Raw genomic sequence first — 21,049 nt, 5'->3', positions numbered from 1 at the left:
AATGGACTGCACTAACCCATTTAGATTCTTTAGCCTCATAACTCTCTATATAACATCTGTGAGGTCATAGGCCAGTCTCTTAAAAATATAATAATAATTGCAGCCAGATTTTTAGCTTCAGTTGATAAATCCTATACTTCAACTATAGACGTCATTGCTATAAATTGTATACACATAAATATGTATACACTTGTATACATAATTCAACACTTTTAAAAGTTGATTTACATAGTAATTGCTCATCTGCTTCTGTACCATTTCCTGAATAAAAAAAGTAAAATAATGAATTTTATAGGTAATGACCATGTATAAACATTTTAATCTCAGAATTTATTTTTGTTTTTTTATCAAGCATAGTTTTGTAGGACAGCCTGGTCTTTCAAGGGCACTAGCAGTTGAATTGTTGGACAAAGTAAATAATCCAGACAACCATGCACATTATACTGAAGGAGATGATGATGACTTTGAGGTGAGGAAACATTTGTATTCTCATTACTAAATAAATATTTATGAAATATAATTAGTAACCTATGTCATAATTTAAATTACTGTTAAAAAATTTTGACCTACAAAAATGATTAGCCTATCAAATCAGCATTTTCTCTACCTGCATTTGTTACAAATCTTACCTTTTATAATCTGTTCCCCTACTCTCTTTATTCCCAGATTAATATTTTATAATCTCAATCATCAGCAAAATCATAAAGCTAAAGTCATTAAGAAATTAGGTCATGAAGTATGCAACCTCTGTGCGCTTCTCTGTCACTTTCCCTCAAAAACAAATTGATTCATAAATACTACGTTATTCTAGCCAATACCTTCTTCCTAAACTCAAATTTCTATCGTTACACAATTCATATTTCCTTTGCTGCATCTATTTTAGAAATTATCAAGTAATTTTTTAAGTTTATACATATTGCATTTGACCAAAAAGAAAATGAAAATATTTATCCATTGGAAATGTTGGAACACATCTCAAAAGAAATGATAATATATTAAATTATTTATATTGTAATCCTGTTTTTTCTTAAGCCTTTTACTTGAACACATTTAACGACATGCTTAACATCTCTGGAAAATATTATAGTAAGACAAGTGTGGTTGGTTTTTAAGTACATTACCTTTAAAGTCTTGATCAAGGTTAGATGTACCTGATCCTCAGCTTATTTCCTTCCACCCTGCAGGATAAATATTTAGATACATATAATATGCTCATGGTTATAAACATGTAATGTAGCTTAAAATCTTTAGTAATAATATTCCAAAAATCCACAACGCCTTTGACTAATCACATAATTTTCAGAATTATCCCCTAACCTAAAATCTATTATATTTTTCTTTGAATTTTCATTCATCTTGTACTCGACTTTCATAATTTTTAAGCAGGTGTTTGGAGAAATTATGTTACAAAATGAAAAGTAATGCATTTTTAATTTGTTATTAAAATTCAATTATTTGGTGTGTTTACATTTACAGCCTCATGCAGTTGTCCGCCATACCATTCGGTCTACAAATAGGAATGTCAGAGCTGAACGAACAGCATCAGAGATAAATTGTATGTATTTATTATATATTTTAATTTGTTGGTGATATTGCGTGGTTAAGAGGATCTTGTGTTTCTTAAAGAATTTTCAGAGCCACATATATAATTACAGATTTTGAAAATTATTTTCTGACAGAGTAACCCCAAACTTTGGCTTATCTTTACAACCTTAATTTCTTCATCTTAGTTTGGCTTGTTTCTATTATTTTGATAGAACAAAGAGTTGTGGTAGAAATGAGATTTTTTTTTAATTACCTGAAAGTTATTATTGTGTTGTCAAACATCACAGTTTATAGATTCATGAATATATTTACATAAATTTTACAGAAAGATTCTAGAAAAGGGATTTTTTTGGCAGATTGGGCTAGAAAGTATATTATTGTCATAGATTTTAAAAGCACTTGATTTTTTTATTTCCATAGTTTTAATATTTTTAAAAATAGACATGGTTTGGTGGCAGCTGGGTGGCTCAGTAGATTGAGAGCCAGACCCAAAGACAGGTGGTCCTGGGTTCAAATATGACCTCAGACACTTCCTAGCTATGTGATCCTAGGCAAGTCACTTAACCCCCATTGCCTAACCCTTACCACTTTTCTGCCTTAAAACCGATACAGAGTATTGATTCTAGGATAGAAAGTAAGGGTTTAAAAAATAAATAAAAATAGATGTGGTTATAAGATTTATTGACTTTGATATACCTTAATTCAGCATAATCATATTCCTGAAAAATGATTCAAAATTGAATTAAGCCCCTCCCCCTCTTAAACCAGTATTTTTTTATTACCAAATGAAAGTAATTAAGCATATTATATAGAGATTTATTTATTGAATGCTTATGAGACTAGATTTTGTTTTTGTATCTTAACATATATATTATTATTATGTAACATATAGTCTTAATATCTTAGTATAAATGATGGGCAGAGATGATAAAACTGATTTAATAAGTGTACGTTGTGCTATGTACTTTGTGATTATGTGTATATACATAGAATACATACATAGAATATCATGCATATATATAATATACACATATTGTTGTCTTTTATTAGACTGTTTTAATGTTGCTGTTAATACTCTAAGGGAATGAGTTATTTTTGTTTGTGTCCCCCAGTGCTTTAATAAATACTTGTTAATTTGAGTTTATAGGTATGTATACTGGATTGCAGAGAATTAAAAAAGTTAAAGGAAAAGTTAATCAAATTGGAAAGAGAAATAAACAGTAAAACTCAATATGTTCCTCTTAGACCTAGACAAATATAACAGAAAAGTGAACAGGAGAAGTTAAGGACCTTAATAGAACTTCAGAAGAATCTGCCATAATAGAGTTGGAGTTAATACCCAAATAGTAGTGGAAAAAATATACAGAAATCACAGCCTTCTATGCCTCCTTTACAAAAATTGACCATGTACTGGGACATAAAAATTTCATGAATCAAGAAAATCAGAAATATTACATTTTTATTAGCCACAATACAATAAAAATTGTAACCAATAAGGGAACTTTGAAGAAAGGATTCAAAATAATTTGAACCTAAAGAATTGATAGGCCAAAGAATAAATCATAGAAAGACTAGATAATTTCATTAAGAAAAAGATGACAATTGAATAATATGGAAATAGGTATTGAATGATAATACATGTATAACCCAGGGAAATTGCTTGTCAGCTCCGGGAGGGGGGAAGAAAGAGGGGAGAAACAACAGAACATGAATCATGTAACCATGGAAAAATACTTTAAAATAAAAAAGAAAAGAAAACGTCAATATTCTAAGACTTTTGGGATAATAATAAGCTATTAGTTATATTCTGTTCTAAAGTTTGAAAATTCCTTAACATATGTCATCTTATTTGATCCTCACAAAAACTCTTGTGAGGTAAGTACTATTATTAGCCCCCTTTTATAACTCTTGAAACTGAGGCTGAGAAAGATTAAGTGACCTGTCCAGAGCCACACATCTAGTTAAGTGTCTGAGGCAGGATTTTATCAGGTCTTTTTGATTCCAAAATCAACATTCTAAATACTATGATATACCTAGCAGTATACAAAGCAGACCTTAGGGGAAAGTTTATATTGCTAGATCCTTTCATCAGCAAAATAGAGAAAGAGCAGATGAATGAAATGGGTATACAACTTAAAAATTTAGAAAAACAAAAAATCAGAAAACTAAAAATGGAAATAAAAATAGAAATGTGGAAAATTAAGAGAGTAGCACAACTGAAAGCAAAAAAAATTGGATAAACAAATAAAATTAGGAGATTTGGGTGTAAAGGAAATATATAACACTAGATAAAACATTAGCTAATCTGATTTTTAAAATAGTTTCTAATATCTCAAACTACACCAAAAAAAAAAAGAAGAAAAGAGCATCAGTCAAAAGATTTAAGGACAATTTACAGGAGAGAGCAGGCGATTCAGATAAACAGGAGCTAATGTGCTAAATTTAATTTAAACTAAATTTTAAAAATTGGCTATAATTGGATGAACAAATTGTGGTATATGCGGGTGATGGAATGCTATTGTGCTAAAAGGAATAATAAACTGGAGGAATTCCATGCAAATTGGAGAGACCTCCAGGAAGTGATGCAGAGCGAAAGGAGCAGAGCCAGAACATTGTACACAGAGACTGATATACTATGGTAAAATCAAATGTAATGGGCTCCTGTACCAGCAGCACTGCAGTGACACAAGATAGCTCTGAGGGATTTATGGTAAAGATGCTACCCACATTCAGAGGAAGGACTGCAGGAGAGGAAACATGAATGGGAAATAGACCCTGAACAAGGACACTTGTTACAACCAGTGGAAATGTGCATTGGCCATGGGTGGGGGGAGAGCGGGGGTTGAAGGAGAAAGTAGGGGCATAAAGTAAGTAAACAGATTAAAAACGAATATTAATAAATGTCTAATAAAAAATTGGCTATAATTAAAAATACTGTTCCTTGTTTTCTCCTTTGTTTATGGAGGTAGTTGTATTTTATGTCCTGTGTACAATTACAGAAAAAATTGGTTTAAAAAAGTATTGTATTGATCTGAATTGCAGCAAAGCAAATGTGTGTAAAATGTATATACCTCTTTCCCAGACAAATTAGGTTTTGTAATTTTTACTTTTACAATTGTAGAAAACTTATAACAAGATGATTTTTTTTAAACCTTTGTCTTTTCTCTTAGAATTGATGCTAAGAATTGGTTCCATGGCAAGAGTAGTAAGGGCTAGGCAATTGGGGTTAAGTGGCTTGCCCAGGGTCAAGGCCAAGAAGTGTCTGGGTTCAGATTTGAACCTAGGACCTATCTTCAGGCCTGGCTCTCTACCCAAATTAATTCTTTTATTTATTTATTTGCTTTTGGGGAAAACCCTTACTTTCCATCTTGAAATCAATACTGAGTATTGGTTCCAAGGCAGAAGAGTGGTAAGGGCTAGGCAATGGGGGTTAAGTGACTTGCCCAAGGTCACACAGCTAAGAAGTGTATGAGGCCAGATTTGAATTTAGGACCTCACGTCTCTGGGTCTGGTTCTCAATCCACTGAGCCACCTAGCTGCCCTCCCTCCCAGTTTAATTCTTTTTTTTTTTTTAACCCTTAACTTTTGGGTATTGGCTCCTAGGTGGGCAATGGAGGTCAAGTGACTTGCCCAGGGTCACACAGCTGGATTTGAATCTAGGACCTCCCGTCTCTAGGCCTGACTCTCAATCCACTGAGCTACCCAGCTGCCCCACCACCACTACCCAGTTTAATTCTTAATGATTTTGTAAAATTTGAGTCTGTAGACATTTGAAAACATCATTATCTGTTAAACATGTATTTTGCAGTTGACAAATTACAGTTCGAACCTCCTTTAAGAAAAGAAACAGAAGCACGTGATGAAATGGTAAGAGTCTTAATTTTTTTTTGTTTTGTTTTCATTTTTAAACCAGATACCTGTCTTCATTTTATATCAATCACTGATTTAACACATGGAAAATTATAAGACTCAAAATATTAATTTGGAATGGTTATATGTTTTGTGCATGAGATTCTTTTAGGTATAGATTTTGGTAGTAGAATTTTAAAATATTATCTGTCCTTTTTCCAAATGAAAGTATTTAACTTGTTAGACTTGTTTAACAGATATTTGCCTGGATATTTGATACTGAATGTTAGGGCTTATTTTCCTCTCTTATTTATGAGACCACAGTAAATTATGTGTTTTACTTTTATTCCATCAATTTTTTAATGCATTCTTTAATTTATTGATAATTTTTTCATCTTTGCCTTTATTTTGAAAAGTTAAAAATATTTCCAATTTGCAAGGAAAAGGTTTAACTATTCTGTCTTTGAGATATATGTAAAGAATCATATTTAGTATAAAACCAGAGAATTTTTGCAAAATATCCCATTTATAGTTCTGGGCTTAAGAAAATCTGTTTTTCCAATCCTCTTTACTTCTTTTCACTTCCACCTTCTCTATTTTAAAATTGGAAATCTTGTCTAGTTATAGTTTTATTTTATACTTTAAAAAATAATTGATTCATTTTTCATGTTACAGGTTTTTATTTAGTTAGGATATAATAGTTACACATTTGGTTTGTCTTACTGGACTAGTGCTCTTGATATTATTCCTTTTGGACTTTGCAACTCTGCTCCAAACTTATTTTTCATTATCTTCCCTCCCTCTGCTTCTCTGCATTTCAGCTAACCTGGTACACTCTCTATTCTTGATATAAAACAGAAATCCCATCTCTGTACATTTTCACAGTCCTGTCCTCATGCCTTGAATGTATTCCCTTTTCATCATGACCTCCTAAAATCTCTCTCTTCTTTCAATAGCACAATTCAAATACCACCTTCCTTGTAAAAAATCTTTCCTCAACCCCAAAATTGCTACTGCCCTCTCTCTTCCTTTGTTTATATTTATTCTCTTTATATTTGTTTTGTTTGTAAATATGTGTGTACTTTTTGTTCTTTCCTTCATTAGAAAGCAGCTATTTATGAAAAAAGATGATTTCATTTTTAAATTTGTACCTCCTGTACCTACCATGGTACCTGTCATATAATAGATTATTTAATAAATGCACATTGATGGGATGTGTGGAAATAATGTTTTTCCTGAATCAAGCAAGAATTCTTCTTGTACTCAGTGTATAACATTAAATAGTATTTTCTTATTTCCTTAGGCAGTATCAGGTAACACAGACTTTTCATTACAGTGGAATCCTTTTGTAGATAGTGCAAACACCAGCAGGTAATGACATAATTATAATATTTTTCTACATAACTGTTTAAGAAAAGGGACCTTTTACAAACTTTCTTGTGTATTGCTCATATTTATACTTTCAAGTGAGAAAATTAATGCACAATTGTTATGCACCTGAGGATATTTGATGTTTACATTTTATTTTTTTACATGTGCTTTGCATAGTATAATAAGGGGATAAATATTTTCAGTTTATTAACACGTAATATGGCAATGTGTCAGTAAGCAGCATAATATAGTAGAAAAGACAAAGTATTTACATTGTAATAGGGAGAAAAGAAATGTCACCTTAGAACTTTCATGTCTTCAAGAGTCATACAAGGACTATGTCCATATATATAACTAGAAGATTATACTAATATTCAATCTGCAATGTTATTCAGACACAACTTTGCATGAACTTTTTTCTCATTTGAAAGTAAAAAATTAACAATAAATAAGGCATAGTGTGATGGGCGGGTTAGTATTTTAGTATACTAACATAATATATTCATATGCCACTAACATTTCGATTAATTTAGTGTTAATGACAGAACAACTTAATATACTAGAAAAGATGAAGTATTACATCCTAACAGGGAGAAAAAAATATGTCACTTCAGAACTTCATATGACTTCAAGAGTCATGGGTACAATTTTATTATGTTCTGATGCTAATAAAAAAATAGGAAAAAAGAATATAATAGAACAAAAAATGAGTAAGGGGGTTTGAACTGATTATTGTATTAAAATCAAGGTACAGGGTAGCTCAGTGGAGTGAAAGCCAGGCCTAGAGACAGGAGGTCCTAGGTTCAAATTTGGCCTCAGACTCTTCCTTTCTGTGTGATCCTGGGCAAATCACTTAACCCCCATTGCTTAGCCCAGGGGTTGGCAACGTATGGCTCTTAAGCCATATCTGGCTCCACATCCCTACTGGCCAGTCCGGGCAGAGCCCCAGGATGTGCCCCAGGGGGCCCTTCAGCCCCCACCCCATATTCCAGGGCCTTCTGCCTCTGTCCTCCTTCTGCAAGTGTTTATGGCTCTCACAGCCAAAAAGGTTGCCAACTGTTGGCTTAGCCCTTACCATTCTTCTGCCTTAGAACCAATACACAATATTGATTGTAGGAAGGAAGGTAAGGAAAGGAAGGAAGGAAGGAAGGAAGGAAGGAAGGAAGGAAGGAAGGAAGGAAGGCTGAATCCATTCACATGAAAGAATTTGGTATGGAAATAAATAAACCTCAACATCAGTTGGGAACAGGAAAGAGGAGATTTAAGGAGGATAAAATCAAGGAGATAGTTATATGTAAAACAAACTTCCAAGTTTAGAAGATAGATCATGAAGGTCATGACGAGTGGAAAAAAAAAAGGGAAAGAAGAAAAGATGAGGCCCTGTCATCAGGAGGGGCAAGGGAGAAGAGCAACATAACAGAAGCAAATTGCATGAAATATAAATAATGAGTATTAAACATAGTCCTTTTCTCTTACATTGTAAGCTGGTGGGAGCAAAGAAGAAAAAGCATAAGCAGATAGGAATTAAGGAAATACTCAATAATTTATAACAATAACATGAATGAGATGGACTTTACCCTTAAACAGGAAAAGATAGCAGAACATTAGAAAGTGGAATCCAGGAAGTGGATGACACAGAGGATAGAGTGCTGGGCCTGGAGTAATTTAGACATGACTTCAAAATGCCTCAGATTACTTACCAGTTGTATGGCTGTAGTCAAGTCACTTAACCCCTGTTGACACCATTTCTGAAACTGTAAAATGGGGGTAATAACAATATCTACTTCACAGAGTTGTTGTGAGGATCAAATGAGATATATACATATATATACATATATATGTGTGTGTTTTTTACTAAGTACTTAGCAGAATATCTGACACACACAGTAAGCACTGAGTAAATGCTTATTCTCTTCTCCTGTGTTCTTCCTCTTCCCAGAGTCCAATAAGATATTCCTGAAGCTGAAAGACTCATAAAGAGTTCATATAAAAGACTAGAAAAAATTGATTATATATAAAATATAAAGTTCCAAGATTAACAAAACAAGAAATGAAGAAGTTAAGTAGCTCAGTCTCAGGTAAATTAAAGAAGGCACAAATGAATTCCCAAAGACAAAAATGCTATGATTAGATGTATTTTTAAGTACATTCTATCAGACATTCAAAGTCCAGTATTACATACAGGGAAAAAAGCATTTTACTGAGTTATTTCTGTAATATAAATGTCTCAGTACTTAATCTAGGGAGAGACAAAACAAAGTGTGATCACTGCCTCATCAATGCAGAATTAAAAAAAAAAGATTAGTTTAGAAAAAGACTTCAAGAATTCATTAAAAAAGATTGTACCTCTCTGAGGGATTTATGGTAAAGAATGCTACCCACATTCAGAGGAAGGACTGCAGGAGAGGAAACATATAAGAAAAACAACTGCTTGAAGGCAAGGGTTGGGGTGGACATGATTGGGGATGTGGTCTAGAAACAACCACACCAATGCAACTAACAACAATATGGAAATGGGCCCTGAACAAGGACACATGTTACAACCAGTGGAAATGTGTGTCAGCCATGGGTGAGGGGAGAGCGGGGGGTGAAGGGGAAAGTAAGGGTATGAAGCATTTAATCAGGTTAAAAATGAATATTAATAAATGTATAAAATAAAAAAAATAATAAAATAAAAAGCAAAAAAAAATAGATTGTACCTTATGGCCACATAGTTTCTGTACTAGGAATGCAAGTTTGGTTCAAAGATAGCGAGTTATAATAGATGATGTTAATGAGAAATTGATAGATACCAAAAGAGCATTTGGCAAAATGCAATATGCATTTCAACCTAAAAGGACTAAAACCATAGGAATAAATGCACTTTAAAAAAGTAAATCTTACCTATTTTAAACCAAGAATTAGCATTATATGTAATGGAGATACACTAGAGACCCTTCCAAAAAAGATCAGGGGTAAATTGTTGATTCTCTTGTTATTTAATACAATGCTAGAAAAGTTAGCTTTGGCAAAAAAAAAGAAGAAAAAGAAATTGAAGGAATAAGCATAGAGAAAGAGGAAACAAAATGATTGCTTTTTGCAAATGAGAAAACGATATATTTTCAGAACCCTGTAGAATCAACTAAAATATATTGCAACAATAGCCAGTAAAGTATCAGGATATAAAAGAAACACTCAAAATAAACATTCTAGCTGTAGATTACTACAAAACCCAACAAGAATAATGATAGCTAGCATTTACTTAATGCTTTAAAATTTAAAAGTAAATTATAGGGGCAGCTGGGTAGCTCAGTGGAGTGAGAGTCAGGCCTAGAGACAGGAGGTCCTAGGTTCAAACCCGGCCTCAGCCACTTCCCAGCTGTGTGACCCTGGGCAAGTCACTTGACCCCCATTGCCCACCCTTACCAATCTTCCACCTATGAGACAATACACCGAAGTACAAGGGTTTTAAAAAAAAATAATTAAAAAAAAAAAAGTAAATTATATCTATTATCTCATTTTGTCCCCACAGCAACCCTTTGAGGATATAAATGCTGTTTTTATCCCTATTTTACATATGAATGTAATGAACGAATACAGATGAGGCTAAGTGACTTGCCCAGAGTCACATAGTAAGAGTCTGAGTCTGGACTGTAATTCAGGTCTTCTGGTGTTCTATATAAAGCACCACCTAACTATAAAATGTATAAAATATTCTAGAGTCCGCTAGCCAAGACTTACATAGCTATATGAATACCATTACAAAACATTATTTAGAAGGGGGGAAATGTGAGAGGACAAGAATTTATTAAGTGCTTATTATGTTCCGAGTGCTTTATAAATATTATCTTATTTGATCATTATAACAACTCTTGGGAAGTAGATACTATTATTATTTCCATTTTACAGTTGAGGAAACTGAGGTAACAGGTTAAGTGACTTGCCCAGGGTTAAATGTTTGAAGACCAGTTTGATTCCAAGTCCAGGATTCTATCCACTGTGCCAACTAGGTGGAATCTTTGTTTTAGAATTAAAGATATACATAAGTATGGGAAAAGATAATTTTTCATGGTTGGGCCATACCAATATAATAAAAATGGCAGTGTTGACTAAATTAATCTGTTCATTGCCATATTAGTCAAAATAACCACATATTCATCTAGAGCAGTGATTCCCAAAGTGGGCACTACCTCCCCCTGGTGGGTGCTGCAGTGATCCAGGGGGCAGTGATGGTCACAGGTACATTTATCTTTCCTAGTAATTGCTATTAAAATTTTTAAAAATTAATTTCCAGGGGGCTAAGTAATTTTTTTTCTGGAAAGGAGGCGGTAGACCAAAAAAGTTTGGGAACCACTGATCTAGAGGAACAAAAGGTCAAGACTAATAGAATAAAAAAATCAATTAGTGGAACTGATTAGTTTTACAACATTCAGAAGCAGATGAGCATTGTGTTAACCATGTTTCATAAACCCAGAGACCCCAAGTTCTCACTGTCTAATAAAAAATGCTGGGAAAGCTAGACAGAAATCAGATTTGAACCAGTGTTTTCATACCGGGAATCATTGTACTCTCCAAATAAAAAATGGCCAAGATATATAAAGTCAACAAATTAGTAAGCCTAGGCAGAGTGCCAAATCCTAGAGATACAGAAAAAGGCATAAAATAGTCCCTGCCCTCATGGAGCTTAGAGTCTAATATGAGAGATACTAATGCAGACTAAGATGGACTAGCATTAAAGGAGACCAGGAAGTGCTTTTTGTAAAAAGTGAGATTTTAGTTTGGATTAAAGAAAACCAAGAACTGGAGAAGAGGAGGGAAAGAATTCTGGTCATAAGGAATAGCCAGTAAAAATGCATGATGAAGAGATGGATAACTTTGCTGAAGGAATAGAAGGAAGTGCTCTGCTTCCCTCCAGCTCTGTGAGCTGCCCACCTTACCCACTGTGCACTCCCATTTGGCTGCTGGGCAGAAGGGCGGGGGATGTGAAAAAAATGTCACCAGGCATGGTGAAGAGGGGTAGGGGAGCAGATCTGCCCAACTCCCTCTGTCTTTCTAATAACCAACCTGGGGAGAGGGATATACATGCCCATAGAGAGCACTCTGTGTGCCATCTTTGGCACCCATGCCATAGGTTTGCCATCACTGCCCTACATCATAGAGGATATGGAGAAGATTTAAAATGTAAGAAGACTGGAAAGGTGGCAAACAATCAAGTTATAAAGGGATTTGTTTTTGTACACAGTGACATTAAAATTAGAAATGAAATAATTAACTGGTTTTAAGAAAGAAAGTAAAACAAAACCCCACGTAATAATTCTAATTCTGATATTCTGTAGTTGTGTGAACACTGGTAGATCACTTAACCCCATCCCTAAGGTTCTTCACTTGTAACATAGGAATAATATTCAGCACTTAAAATTTCTTTGTAAACCATAAAGCATTATGTAAATGATACTATGAAAATGTGCCAATTTTTTGCAACTTTTGAAACATCTCATTGCTTTGTAATCATGTTTTAAATATATTTAAAATTAATTTAAAACTATAACTATGGAGTATTTTCCCAAAAGATTTTTCCTTTGTGTATATTTGTTCTGTAGTTTTTGTCCTATATGCCTTCCAAAGAAAATCAAATTTCTCTATCCTCACTTAAAATTTGTACTAGATCTAATGATTTCCTGTTTTAAATATAATATGGTATTTTACATTTCCTGAATTTGTATTTTCTAAAAGATTGTATCCTCCTTATATTAGGTCAACTTTAAAACATGCAGTACCACCTCCACTACCTCCTAAGGTAAGTTGCAAAATTATTATGAAGTTAAAAAATATTTTTTAAATAATTGAATTTCCATCAAAATGTAAGAAACTGAACTTCAATTGGAAATTTACTTTCTAATAATTTAAAAATATACAATCTATCCCCTATGTATTCTATATGAATTCCATGGGAGTAAGAAAAATTTTTCTAAATTTTCTAAATAATGTTATAATAAAAATTATCTAAAGAATAAAGATCAGGTGTGGTAATGTAAATGCCTATGATCCCTGTTACTACAGGAAACAGAGGCTGGTGGATCTCTTCAACTTGAGAGTTCTAAGCAACAATAGGGCCTACTGGATGACCTCACTAAGTCCAGCACTAACACAGTGACCTCCCCTCTCCCACAACTAGGAGTGAGGGACCACCAAATTCACTAAGGAAGGATGAACCAGTCTGAGCAGAAATAGAGCATGTCACAGTTTCCATGCTTTGGGTGAGATTGAGACCATGAATGGTTATGGCACTTCTAGCCTGAGTGAGATAGAAGGTCTATTCAGTACCTTTTAAGGAAAATCTATCTTTAATTTGTATTGGGAAAGAGATTAGAATATATCCCTCACCAGAAGACAAATCTTTGTTTTGAACATTTATAATATAAGGTGTAAAATCTAGACCTGTATCTTTAAATCTCTACAGGACATTCTACCTGGTTTTCTATGTGATACCTCAGGTGTATAATTCTAAAACTGAGTTTATTCTTTTTCCTTCCCAAATTTGTTTCTCCAAACTTCACAGTTTCTATCAGTGATACCATCATTCTTGCTGGCTCCTACATTCAAAACCTTTTATTTCTTTGGCCCTTTCCTTTTCATTTCTTCTCTTGTCTAATGTTATCAGTTCTATGAATCACTCCTTGACATATCTTCTTATAAACTCATAGGTTCACGAATTAAGAGCTCGAAGAGATCTCAGAAATCTTTTAATTCAGGTCCCTCACTTTTTAGCTAAGTAAACTGAGAACATTTTCTCACTTTTGGTAATCTTGTCAGTATTCCTTATCACCTCTATTAAGATGACTCCCAGAAATCTAGTCTTGGTCTCTCTTCTGGGCTCAATGCCTACATTTACTAAATGCCCAATTTTGAACAAGATTTCCTATAGACATCTCAAACAGAACTCAGTATGTATATGCTAATCTCCTCCAACCCTCCCATCTTCCAACATTCCCTATTACTGTCAAGGAAACCACCATCCTTCCAGGCACCCAAGTTTGCATTCTAAATATTATTCTCCTCTCCTCACTTTCACTCAAGCTACATATCCAGTCATTTTTATCAGATCTTGTCCTTTCTGTCTCTACATTTCTCACATATGACCTCTTCCAGGCACATAGTAGAGACTTAACAAATGTTTGTTGATTGATTCCTTAGTGAACCCTGTTAATAGAAAAGTTTTTATGACTCTTTCCTCTAGAGTACTTCAGTACAGATAGTCAACTGATTTCATTTTTATCAAACAATAAACAAGCATTTATTAAGCATCTACTTTGTGCTAGGTGCTAGAGATGTAAGAACAATCTCTTCTTACAAAGGGCTAATATTCTAATGGGAGAGACATAAAATATATACAGCGTACCAATGAGTAAATAACACATGTATGCAAAGTAGTAAAATAGAACATAGTTTTAGAATGAGGGTACTAACACATTTGGAGGATCATAAAAGGCTTTTAATGGAAGAATGGGACACTCTGGGGCAAGTATATGGGGGAATAGCTAGGAGAAAGGCATGGAGACAGCAAGTGGAGCTTTATGAGTGAGGAACAGAAGGCCAATTTGGCTGAATGAGATGGAAAAGATAGGTTGAAGTTATATTGTTTAGGGCTTTCAGGCTAAACAGAGGGGTTCTTATTTTATCCCAAAGACTAGATTTGATTGAATGTGGGGATCAAATTGTCAAATCTTTGTGTAAAGAAAACTAAGCGGCATTGTGCAGGATGGACAGCAGTGGTAAGAGGCTTGAGGCAAGGAGACCAGTTAGGAATCTTCTTGGGTAATCTAAACAAGAGGTTATGACAACTGAACTAAGATGGTCATTTTCTGAGTGCAGATGGGATAATATGTGAAAGATATAAAAATAAAAATGGCAAGAGTTGTTAATTGATTATCTGTCGGGGAGAAGGGAGAATAGGCAGTAAGGATAATGCCAAGTTTATGAATCTGGAAGACTGGAAAGGTAATAGTCAATGTCTTTGACAAACATAGGGGATTTTGGAAGAAGGAAAGGTTTACAGGGAAGGAAAGATATTGAATTTCATTTTAAACATAGTAAATTTAAAATGTCTTTTAAGACATCCTGTTTGAAATACCCAAAAGGCAATTAGTTACTCTGGATAGAAGCTTAAGGAGAAAGTTTGGGGGTGGATATGTAAAGATCCGGGAGTCATCTGTTTAGAGATGATAATTAAACCCCCAAGAGCTGATAAAATCACCAAGTGAGAGAATGAAAAGGAAGAAAAGGGGATACAACCAAACCTTTTTAATCCAAATATATTTAAGTAGCATTTTTTCTCTTGTTTTAGCCAAAGATAAATTATTATTCTGAGGACAGTTTCCCAGATGAAGAAAAATCATCAACAATAAAATGTTGTCCTAATTCAGAGAACAGAGCTCCACAAGTTCACAGAAGACAAAGTATTGCAAGTTGTATTCCTGGGTTCGAGACTTCTCTTGGTATGATTAACAGAACCAGCAGACCTGAATTGTTCAGAACCAAATACAGGGAGGTGGATAAAGATGGAAAAGTTGGAAAAAATAGCTATTTCTTTTCTATTTAAGATCATTTTTTTGGAAACCATTTTCTATTCAAAGTATTAACAGAAATACTCTGAGAATAATTTAAATAATTACTGGGCATCTGGCCATTTATTGACAAGAAATGGGGAGGTCAGTGCCCCATATTTATATATTAATCCTACTATTAAAGTGATAATGCAGCTTTGGCAGATGTTAGAAGAAAGCACCAGAATTGAGATTTCTGATCTGATAAAGAACATCATTAAATCAAGGATCATCCATTATAGATGATATTATAGAAAAGGAAGAATATATATGTTAAATATGTGTGTTTGTTTATGTGGTCATTTTCCTTTACACTGATGATTCTTTTTTAGGAAATGGTGATGGTGTTTTGAAACTGATTAGTGAAAATGCAGGAGGATTAGGACAAGCACCACAACTGCCACGAAAAAAGGACAAGCGAGACTTCCCTGTAGGTATTCCATGCCTTTGATGATCTAGGCACTATCACTGATCTAGAGCAAAGAAATATCATTTGCTATGTAGTTGGAATATTTGATGTTTTTAATTAGGCATATCTGATTATATATGCCCATACAATATAAGAATATTTAAAGCATTTTTTCCTTACAGAAACCAGCCATCAATGGCCTTCCACCAACTCCAAAAGTATTGGTAAGAAGTATTTTAATATGAAATTATCATATATTTGTTTAGCAACAATGATCTGTTCAATATTGAGTGATCTAATTGGAAGAAAGTTATTGTATAAAAATGCAAAGTGGTATAATAGAATGCTTTTATTAGTGCAGTGTTATATGAATTTAGTAATTATGTATATGTGAATAGTTTAGCACATGGAGTCAGGAAGATCTGAGTTCACATCCTGCCTTCTGACACTTAACTAACAATGTGATACTAGATGAGTCACTTAACCTCTGTTTACTTCAGTTTCCTCATTTGCAAAATGGGAACAGTAAGTAGCACCTACTTGAGTTATAAGGATTAAATGAGATAATAGTCATAAAGTACCTTGCAAACCTTAACATACTATATAAATGCTAACTACTATTAATCATTACTTATTATAATGCATAAATCACATCATATCCTCCCAAAAATAACTCTTAAGGAATCCCAAGTTGCAAATGTTGATATCCAAAAGTTCTGTCTTTAATTATTATTTCAGAACTTAAAGTAAATTTGTATAGAAATTATGGAAGTGTGCGTATTACTTCTTTAATCACAGAAGACTTAATTAAGGCAAAACCAGTATTATTAAATTTCATTTTGGGTTAAATTGGCTTTGTCATTTAGTTTGGTCACCTGACTCCCTTTGTGTCTATGGAAAAATGGTCTCCAGTATGTGGTAAGATAGAAATTTAAAAATTATTTTGTATTCAATCATAAACTCGCCAGACATCTGGCCATTGATAAGAATGAGATGCAACTACCTGTCTAATAGCGGTTTTGCTACCAGTGTTTTAAGGAGCACTTTCTAGTGCACAAAGAACTGCATAAAGAATTGGTGTGATGTAATCTACCTATTTGTGTGAACAGTACTTTTGTAAATTGTTTGTCAGGGAATTTTTTTTTTACTAAAAAGCCTGATATGAAACAAAGGTGTTAATCCCATCATCTGATTTCAGCTTTATAAGGGATTTCACAGCAAATATAATCACTGTATAAATATTTTTGTTGTTCAGTCACGTCTGACTTTCTTAACCTTATGGACCATACTATATACATGGTATTTTCTCAACAAGAATACTAGAGCGGTTTGCCATTTCCTTCTCCAGTGGATTGAAGCAAAAAAGTTAAGTGACTTACCCAGGGTCACATAGCTGGTGTCTGAGGCTAGATTTGAACTTAGGTCTTCTTGAGTTCAGACCCAATGAGCCACCTAGCTGCTTCCTAGACAAACAAGAATTAAATGACTTGGTCATGATCACACAGATTTTAAAGTGTCTGGGGCTGGATTTGACTTTGGGCCCAGTACTCTATCCACTGAGCCATCTACCTGCCCCATGTATGTATATGTAATATTTATGTATATAAATATAAACAACAGTAAAATAGCTTATGTTTTCAATATTGAAGTTAAATTAAGAAGCCATCAAAATTAGGGAAAGCAGGGGCAGCTGGGTAGCTCAGTAGTTTGAGAATCAGGCCTAGAGATGGGAGGTCCTAGGTTCAAATCCAGCCTCAGACACTTCCCAGCTGTGTGACCCTGAGCAAGTCACTTGACTCCCATTGCCCACCCTTACCACTCTTCCACCTAGGAGCCAATACACAGAAGTTAAGGGTTAAAAAAAAATTAGGGAAAGCAATAATTTAATGTGTGTCACAGTCAGAGTTAAGTGTGATTTTGATGACCAAAAGGAAGAACATGACGGGGAAAAGATTCCTTTGATTGAAGATCCCAAATTATAAGTTATGTCCTAAAAAGATATGAGATGACTATATTGAAGTAAATAATCCTTTTAATTTATTTTTTAAAGATGGGGGCATGCTTTTCAAAGGTTTTTGATGGTTGTCCTTTGAAGATAAATTGTGCAACATCCTGGATACATCCTGATACAAAAGGTAAAAATTCAGGATTTTTTATTGTAAATTCAAAGCAAAAGATCAAGTGCATTAGAATAAAGGTATATTGCAGGTAAGAATCCAATGATTTGAGTTTTCACAGTTTTCCCAATCACCTAAAAATATGATCTAATGTCAGAGACAGAAAAAAGGTCTCACATATACTAATATATTCATAGCATCACTTAATGGGAGGAGCCAATTATAGACAAAGTGGATGCTCATTGGTTTTAGAATGTCAAAACAAATTGTGTACATGAATGTAAGGGACTATTACTATTCTATAAGAAGCAATGAATTATGAAAAATTAAGAGAAGCATGGGAAGACTTACGTGAACCAATGCAGAGTGAAGTAGGCAGATCCAGGAAACCATCACACAATTCTTATAACACTTACAATGAAAAATGAAACTGCTCACTCTATATACACATAATATATACACACATTATAATGACTAAACAGAGCCCCAAGAGAAAAATTGAACAAGTACATCTTCCTTCTTTGCAAAGGTGAGGAACTATGAATGTGCCTCTTAGATCAGTTACTGTGTTTGTTAGTTTTACTGAACTTCTTTTTAACATTTCTTTGTTGCCCAGGATTCACTAAGTAAGAAAGACAGAGGGACATATTTAGAAATGAAAATTATACAAAATGAAAAATATTAATGACATTTAAAATTTTTTAAATTATAAAAAAGATAGATTTTTGAAATGATATGCTAGGTTGATGAATAAGAGGATACATATAAGTCTCAATCATAATAAGATTAAATCTTGTCTAAAAGGTATTTATTAACCTCTATAACTACTTAGTGGCAGAACAGAAAAAAACTTTTTCATATAAATTCTTTCTTTGTTGAATAGGTCAATTTAATGTTGTAGCTTCATTTAGAGAAATAGGGCAGTTGTTACAATAGTAGTGAGAGAAGTGGGATGGTATAAAATTTTTAAGTTAAAATTATTTTTTCAGAAGATCTTTTCTTATATAGTCTATAATTGGAGCATAATAACTAAAATATTCCATTTTCTATAAAGAGCAATTTCATAGTACCAATTAGATGGAATCCATTTATTAAAACTATCATCTCTTCCATTTATTTTAGATCAGTACATTGTTTTTGGAACTGAAGATGGGATTTACACATTGAATCTAAATGAACTACATGAGGCAACAATGGAACAGGTAATTAAGAATTTTCAAGTAAGACTTCCTTATGTGAACTGGAATTGACATTGTATTTTATTCAAGCCCTATCCTTAATTTTCTTACTCTATTTCTTATAAAGATAGATCTTCACTTTTTATTATACATCATAAAATATAGGTGTTTTTTGTTTCAGTCTAGACCTGTAATTTCATTGGTGTAGAAAGCTAACAGTGAGGAATTTCTCTTTAAAAGTTTAAAAGTTGGGGGCAGCTGGGTAGCTCAGTGGATTGAGAGCCAGGCCTAGAGACGGGAGGTCCTAGGTTCAAATCTGGCCTCAGACACTTCCCAGCTGTGTGACCCTGGGCAAGTCACTTGACCCCCATTGCCTACCCTTACCACTCTTCCACCTATAAGTCAATACACAGAAGTTAAGGGTTTAAAAAAAAAAAAAAAAAAAAAAAGTTTAAAAGTCAACAGTTTAAACCAGTGATGGGCAAACTTTTTAAAGAGGGGGCCAAAGGAAAGGAAATGCTCATCTGTCAGTCTGTTTCTAAGGCAACTCTTTTGAACTTTCTTTATATTGTATCCTACTGATTGTATTCGTCAGATTAAGAATAATGTCATGTGGCCGGATAGAACATTTCAGGGCATGGCATCTGGCTCGCGGGCCGTGGTTTGCCCATCACTGGTTTAAAGTGTTGGAAGAGTTGCCTGGGTTCTTTTGAAATTAAATGACCTGCCTGGGATCTCATGGCCAGTATTTTATGTCAGAGGCAGGTTCAGAACCCAGATCTTCCCAATACTTCCTGGCTCTCTCTACTATGCAACACTGCCTCTCTCACCTAATATTAATGCATTTTCATTATCAAATATTAGTACTAATGACTGACAATTTATATGGTGCTCTAAAATTCATAAACTAATAGAATCTGTTAGAAGGGGCTACTGGCATCATATCTAAGCTAATATCTTTTTTAAAAAATCTTCTCTGTGGTATCTCTAATGAGCAGCCATCTAGTCTCTACTTGAAAATTTCTAGTTATTTGAAACTCACTGCCTTCTATTTCATCTATGGATAGCTCTTTTTAGAAAGTTGTTTTTGTTTTTCTCTTCATATTACCCCTAATTCTGCCTTTCTCCAACTTTCAACCATTGCTCCTAGTTCTGTCCTCAGGGGCAAAACCAAGCAAAGAGATCCTTTTTCTATCTAGTAGCCCTTCATATACTTGGAAGAAAGCTTTCTCTTTCACTTAAACTTTCTCTTCTTTACACTAGGCATTCCTAATTTCTTCATTAATCTTTGTATGATATGGTTGTCAGTTCTCTCACCCATCTGGTTACATTTACCTGGACACATTCATTGGTTTTTGCCTGGGCCCATCATCATCAATTCCAGATTATCCATCTACTTCTAAAATGTGATGCCTAGAACTGAACATTTATTCTCTTCCAAAAGTGGTTTAGGTATGAATTCAGTGAATTCATTGAAATGATTACGCTTGATCATATTTTCCTCTCAGTTCACTATAGATGGCCCACTCAATATGCCAGTGGAACACATTGACTGACCCTCAGTTATCCTTTATTATAGTCCTATAACAGTGCATCTTCTTTTTGCATATAATTTCTTTGTTAGTATAGTTTCCTCTAGTTTGTCTTCTTATTTCTTTATTTGTTATATTTTAGAGCCTGCTCACATCCACTAGGAGCCTCTCTTTTGCCCTTTGATTGAGCTTTGGTCTTCACAAGATAATAGATTTAGAGGAAAAGTCTATTTGTCACTTAGTCCTCACCACTTTCATTTCTTTAAGTAATTTTGACATGTGCTTGATGGAAGAGAACAATCTTCAAGGCAACAATTTGCTCTACTACACAATTCCGTGGAGTTTGTTGTTTTTTTTAATATACTGAGTACACAGTAAGTGCAGTAGTTGTATTCCCTGTCTTTGTCAGTTGTTCAGTGGTAAAAATGTGGTCTGCTATATATATATATATATATATATATATATA

The 21,049-nt window shown here is 33.8% G+C and overlaps 1 protein-coding gene across 1 annotated transcript in view; it reads left to right on the top strand.

Annotated features, from left to right (window-relative positions):
• MAP4K5 (mitogen-activated protein kinase kinase kinase kinase 5) overlaps positions 1–21,049 on the top strand; it is a 232,703-nt gene that overhangs the window by 168,854 nt on the left and 42,800 nt on the right. Inside the window, exons 13-22 of the mRNA XM_044664786.1 lie at positions 353–469; positions 1,477–1,555; positions 5,354–5,412; positions 6,698–6,765; positions 12,499–12,541; positions 15,089–15,239; positions 15,680–15,777; positions 15,939–15,980; positions 17,807–17,891; positions 18,996–19,075. Of these exons, the coding sequence (XP_044520721.1) occupies positions 353–469; positions 1,477–1,555; positions 5,354–5,412; positions 6,698–6,765; positions 12,499–12,541; positions 15,089–15,239; positions 15,680–15,777; positions 15,939–15,980; positions 17,807–17,891; positions 18,996–19,075 (822 nt within the window). The remainder of the gene's footprint in view (positions 1–352; positions 470–1,476; positions 1,556–5,353; positions 5,413–6,697; positions 6,766–12,498; positions 12,542–15,088; positions 15,240–15,679; positions 15,778–15,938; positions 15,981–17,806; positions 17,892–18,995; positions 19,076–21,049) is intronic.

Source organism: Gracilinanus agilis, chromosome 2 (assembly GCF_016433145.1).
Source record: "Gracilinanus agilis isolate LMUSP501 chromosome 2, AgileGrace, whole genome shotgun sequence".
NCBI classification, from domain to species: Eukaryota; Metazoa; Chordata; class Mammalia; order Didelphimorphia; family Didelphidae; genus Gracilinanus; species Gracilinanus agilis.
The sequence above is the reverse complement of the archived record's forward strand: the minus strand, read 5'-3'. Positions and strand labels throughout refer to the sequence as shown.